General features: G+C 39.4%; 1 protein-coding gene across 1 annotated transcript; it reads right to left on the reverse strand.

Annotated features, from left to right (window-relative positions):
• Positions 1-1101: 1101 nt before the first annotated feature.
• LOC130139524 (receptor-like protein 19) lies at positions 1102-5232 on the reverse strand. Its single transcript, XM_056316688.1, has 3 exons — positions 4251-5232; positions 2188-3467; positions 1102-1392 (listed from the first exon to the last, which is right to left on the reverse strand). The coding sequence occupies exons 1-3, from the start codon at positions 5230-5232 to the stop codon at positions 1102-1104; spliced, it is 2553 nt and encodes an 850-aa protein (XP_056172663.1).
• Positions 5233-6520: the final 1288 nt, after the last annotated feature.

Consider the following 6520-nt stretch of genomic DNA (forward strand, 5'->3'; position numbering starts at 1 on the left):
TCGCTTTTCCACCTTTGTCTTCTACATTTGACTTTCTTATTTTTCTTAAACTAAAACTAGTTTCTTTTGATTTTAACATTATCGACTTTTACCTTTTTCAATAATTATAATAAAAAAATCATCCTAACATACCACATTGACATACTAAGAGTTATTTAAGGACTGAATTGAGAATGGGTTAGAGTTAGAGGAGTTGATTCCAAAAACAAAAACAAAAAAATTGGAGGATCCAATTGTACAAGCAACATAAGTTTGGGGATTAAAATTGAACTTAATCTTTTCTACTAGCAAGGGAACACCGGTTCGCTGGGGCCTACAAAAAAATTATCAACTAATGGTAGAAGTCGTTAAATAATTGATAATGAGAACTGGAAAATATATTCGTAAAGTTCCAGCATTATAATGTAAAACTCTACCTACTGAAAACCAATAAGTGCCAATTTTTCTCATTAATCTCGACCAATATATTTTTTTAACATAACTATTTTTATAAATGAGGGTCATTTCAGTCTTTTTCTTGCTACATCAATACTTTACTCCTTTCTCAACTTTCTTTAAAGAAAGATTCCGTTTTTTTTCCTAATTTTGGATATTATTATTAAGGCTAGGTTTAGTTAAGGGTGGGAAAATTACCAATTTAATACTGTACAGATTCCAGTGTAGTTCTAAAGTTTTCAATTGATTAAATGTAGCTCCAAAACCTCACGCCAAATTCCAATGTACTCCTGCCCACCAATTTTCGCCTGAAAATGCTAACGTGGTATTCCAGTCATCGCCGGCCGTCCTATGAGCTCGGCCAGCGAGTGGACAAATTTATTCAAAATGACATCCTTTTGAGTAATTTTATTAATTTTTTGCTTTTTAAAATGTTTTTATTTCCTTTTTTTTCTTTTCCTTCCCTACTTTCCCTCTTCCCATTTCCTTTTTTCTTTTCTTTCCCATTAACACCAGATCTGAAACCCAATCCTCAAACTCTCCATCAATAACCCAGCATCACCACAATATTACATCCATATCAGCAGATATTGCGTAATAGTGGCATTTGCATAAACCATAAAGTTTTTATTTTTATTTTTCTTACGGATCATGAAAACTTCCAACCTAGCCTCGTTCATAAATTGCAAACATTATATTATTATTGCTTACGGGGACATTATTCTTGCTTACGGGGACATTATTCATCACCCACACAAGAAATGTGTTCAACGCCAAATCTGATGTCAGCATCGTTAGACTCTGTTCGCTTGCTTTGTTTGCCGTCGACCTCGACAACCTTGAGCTCCGCCACGGCGACGAGCTCGAGCCCCCAGATCTGGAGAGCTCGAGCTCCATCGCAGCACCGAGCTCGAACCCCAGATCTGGCAGATCAAGCTCCGCCATGGCATGGAGCTCCTAAAATTTATGCAAAAATTGTAACTGAGTATTTCCATTAGGTCCGACTGTTTTGACATGGTTTTTATTTTAATTTTTTTGCAGGACATGTAGAGCTCATATTGAGAGAGAGAGAGAGAGAGAGAGAGAGAGAGAGAGAGAGAGAGAGAGCTTTTTTATTTTTCACATTTTTTCTAATGTGTCGTCCACTTAAATCCCCATCAACGCCAAGTATCACTAAGTATATTAAAGAATTCGAGTCAATTTTGTCATAGATATAATTAATTGAAATGCTTGATTGTAATGAACAATTAGCATGGGATTAATCTATATGAAAGTTCTAAGATTTATAGTTTCTATGAGTTTTAAGACTTTCGATGCATTTATTTTCTAATATTATTTATTTTTCTAACAACATTATGGCATTAGGTTAAGACTTTTCCAATTTAAAAGCATTCCATCTTAGTTAAAACAATCCTCACTAAAAAAATTTCTTCATTTGCAATCTTTTAATTCCAAAACTCCGGGAAAATAGTTATATATTCTGTCGTATTCTTATTTCTACGCAATACACAGACCTACTTCTATTTCTCCTATTGGTAAGCAAGAGTTCTATTGATCAATAAACAAAACCATCTTTTCAATGGTGATGAAGAATTATGAAGAGAAGAAAGAACGAAATAGTCTTTCTCAAGTTTAATAACTAAACCTTGGAGGAAATCTTCATGGACACGAGTGTCTGAATAGCACTTTATCCCAGAATCGATAATAGGCAAACCTCCATGATCTGATAAACACTAACGAACCACAAAATACCCAGAAGCCAACGACAAACCCAAGCGGTATGCCCATGTAAAACCACTTCTTCTCGCTATCATCATTGTCGCCATCGTCACCAGCATCTTTCGTCCAGGTCGTGGTAATTGAGCAATTTCTGTTGAGCAGAAGCCCGCACAATCCAAGGTTTCCTTCCAAAGAACTTCTGGAAAACGTGAGAAACTGTCCGCTTGTCGGGATACTTCCTACTAGTTGATTGTTTGAGAGGTTCAGGGAGGAGAGGAAATTTAGATTTGCAAGCTGAGCCGGTATGGTTCCATTGAGGTAGTTGCCTGACAGGTCTAGCGACTCAAGCTGACCCAGATTCCCCAAAACAGGAGGAATTGTACCCGAGATGGCATTGTGCGATAGGTTGAGGACATGAAGTGCTTTGAGATCTCCAAGTGTGTCTGGTATTGCACCCTCCAATTTATTGCATGAGAAGTCAATCGATGTGAAAACAGTCATAATCTTGACGAGTTCTAGCTGAAAACCTTTCGAAGTTACTCTTATTGTATCTTGATAATAGACCCCACTCAGTTGGGAAAACTGATACTGCAGACGATTGAAGTCTACATTGGCCTTCATAGCCGCCCAAGATGTGAGGAGACTTGTAGGCAGTGTTCCGCGGAAATCGTTTGAAGACAGGTCAATGATTTGAAGCATCTGCCAGGTGCTTGGACTATGCGGACATCTAATTTCCCCATGCAATTTGTTGGATCTTAAAACAAGGATACGAAGACTTGATATAGCCTTGAAATAGCATGGAAATGTCCCGTCTATTTGATTGTTCCCGATGTTCACAATCTCCAACATCGTGCATTTTGCCAACGACAACGGAATATGCCCTTGCAACAAATTCTCACTGATATCCAATGTCTTCAGATTGCATGTTCTCAGGATGTTTTGTGGAATATTACCATTCAACTGGTTATCCCTCAGATTCAATACCTTGAGGGACTCAATCATTAAACAATCAGGAATAGTTCCATTCAAATGGTTATGCGATAAGTCGAGCACTTCGAGATTATTAAAATAACCAGCTGCGCAAATAGACTGCGGGATGGACCCATGGATATTATTCTTCGAAAGGGAGAAGAACATCATGTATGGTAGGTTGTTGCCAATGTCATCTGGAATAACAGAATTTATGCTGTTACTTGAGAAATCCAAGTAGTAAGCATATGCCGGCAAGGGTGGCATATTCCCTCGGAGCTTGTTTGAATGGAGGTCAACGAAAAGCATACTCATAGTAAGATTGCCAAGAGGTGTTTCCAAATCTTCAAAGAAATTAGAGGAAAGATTGAGATACGAAAGATTTGTTGGCGTCCATATTTATCGTGGTATTTTCCCTCGAATATAATTGTGGGAGAGGTCAAGGGATTCCAATTCGGACTGGTTAGCCAAAAACTGAGGCAATGTCCGCAACTGGCAGGAAACCATCTTTAAAGTTTTAATGACAGAAATGAAGACGCCGAGGCAGTAGTGTTTGTGGCGTCAATCGAAAAATGATTGTAGGAAAGATCCAAATAGGAAAGGTTTCTCGATTCTTTGAACCAAATTAATGTGAAATGAGCCACTGAAATTATTGGAAGAAAGTGAGAGGTAGTTGAGCCCTCGGAGTTCCCATATAAACTTTGGCAGTCCTCCTCCTATATTGTTGTTGCTCAAATCAAGTGTATTCAGTTTGTGTGATTTGGTATTAATAGGCACCTTCACTTGACCAGAAAATCGATTGTCGGAAAGTTGAAGCTCCTGAATCAATGGAAGCGTAAATAGAGACGAAGGAATATTTCCTTCAAGTAAATTGAATTGCAGGTCGAGAATAAGAAGACTCAAGAGGGATTCCCATTGGGTTGAATCGATCCGACCAATTAGATTATTGTAGGACAAAGTAATTTGTGTCAGATTCTTGGACTTGCTGAGTGATGGAATTGAACCACTAAAATTGTTGAATGACAAGTCCAAATAAGACAATCGCGAGAGATTGGTGAAAGAGCTTGGGATATTTCCATCAAAGTTGCATCGCTCCAATTCTATTCTTGATAGATTCCTAAGCTTACCAATTGAATCTGGGAGCCTCCCGGAAAAATTTGTGAAACTAAGATCCAGTGTCTGAAAAGAACTATTCTCCGGAAATATTGGCAAAGAACCCTGAAGCAGTTCGTTGAATGAGAGGTCAAGGGTCTGAAGTGTTTGTACCCGGAAGATTTTTTGACGAAATTCCCCCTGTAGGCCACAATCACTTAGGCTCAGAGTTTTCAAGCTGGAAAATTTCGCTAAGATACTAGGATCTGTGGTAGACAAGTTGTTGTCATCGAGTCGAATGACCGACAGATTAGCCAGACTCATAAGAGAAGCGCCGATAGGACCATATAGAGAACATGAAGACATGCTCAACACCTCAAGTTTCGGCACTGAAGAAGACAACGCGTCGCACCACTCACTTCCCTCAACAGACACATCGACCCCATCAAGGTACAGCTCTCTCAACTCCCCCATATCCCCAATCAGCGACCTCAAAGGGGGCTTCTCAAGGACCAGCAAAGCCGATCCATAGTAATAAAGACTAGTGAGATCAAGAGTACGTAGCTTCGTCAGGCGCGATAGCTCCGCCGAAATCTGCCAGTCAAATCTAGCATTGGACAAGTTGAGATGTACCAAGCGGCTGAGATTCGCGAGGCCAGACGGAATCGCTGAGTAGTCGAAATCGTTGAACGCCAAGTTCAGGCTTTGAAGGAACTCGAGCCTGAAGAGGCTCGACGAACTGTTGATTCCGCCAGAGATCGACTCACTGCTCAAATCGAGTCCCACGACGAGCCCGTCCTTGCACGTCACGCCACTCCATGAATCAGCGCTTCGGTTCCACCATACTAGCTTGGAGGACTGGGAGGCGTTGAAGACGAGGCTGTCTCTCAGCTCGAGCAAGAGCGATCTTTGGTCGATGCCGGGACACCGGGCTGAAGCTGAAGCCGTAGCAACATCGGAGAAGATGGAGATGGTGGATATAGAAAGAACAAGCCATGAGAAGATGGAAGTGTTCATCGGAAGAGGTTGAAGAAGAGTGCTGGAAGTGGGCAAGGGGAAGAGGGAGTGGAACGAAACAGAGTTGACACTTATTATGGAGTTGTCGTCGTTCGAAGTCAGTGCTAGCTGGTGTCGATTTTCGGGATGTGATTGGTCACTAAATTTGGACTCATCTCACTTTCGAAATTACTAGCAAAAATCGCGCATTCCTTTGCAACAAAATTACATCCTTTATTTAATATAATTTTTCAATAGAAAAAAAAACCATATCTTTATTTTCTAAGAAAAAACGAAAAAATAAACAAGTCCGCCTAAAATGTGGAGATTAGAACTTGACATCTCTTTTGAAAATGCTGTTTGCTCATCTTATTTTACATCATCAAACAAATGACAAATGACGAATCAATTTTTTCTTTGCGCATACATTAACGATGTAGAAATTTGTTAAACGTAAAAGATACCTAGCTTTTCGCGATAACATCAAAATGCATCTATCATATCCTTTTTTTTATATTAAATAAGTAGATTCAAGAAAAGAAATAAAATGATTTATTAACGTTCGAATGCAGCTTCATTACAGAATTTGTGAGTGTACACATAGAAGGAGGAGTTGTGTTCTTATTGGAAGGCAAACGAACATGAGCTTCCTTGAACAAGGGTTGTGTGTTTTGGTCCCTATGCGCGACTATCTTAAGTTGACTTGACTTGTGGTGGGTTTCAGTGGTTCTATGACTGTGGATGCAAATTCTTGAATGATCTTGCTAAGGATGTCATGTTCGATATTGGTTCGAGTTACTTGACCGAGTAATTCGGGCGAGTGACAAGATACCACCATAATAAATGGCGCGTGAGGTGGACAGGGATCAAGTGCGAGGACTTTGGCAGCCCTTGATCCTTCCTTACTGCAACTGCTGCTTGCACTATCTGTCTTTTTCCTCGTTAACGCGTTTGTTCACCTTGACTAGAGAATGCAAAATTGTCGTTTCAATGGTGGTTTTATATGGGCTAATTTCTAAAATTCTATCTACGACAAAAACGGAATTTTTTCTATGCGCATCAAACACGTAACATCTGTACCGGCACTCAATTGAACCACATAAACCTTTTGTTCTCGTTCTTTGTTGATTTCTCTGGTAAGCTTCAATTAAGGGTAATTCATGCTCGAGCAATATGTGCATGGAAGAAAGTGCTCTAATCTAACGAGACAATTACTTATCTTAATCTAGCAAGGAAACTAGTTGTATTAGGAACTAACGAAATGTCAAATAATAACCCTAAAATCTAATAATATCTCTAATAATATTTT

The sequence above is a fragment of the Syzygium oleosum genome, unplaced genomic scaffold (genome assembly GCF_021117445.2).
Source record: "Syzygium oleosum isolate NSW1041296 unplaced genomic scaffold, Sole_v2.1 Sole_v2.12, whole genome shotgun sequence".
Taxonomy (NCBI): domain Eukaryota; kingdom Viridiplantae; phylum Streptophyta; class Magnoliopsida; order Myrtales; family Myrtaceae; genus Syzygium; species Syzygium oleosum.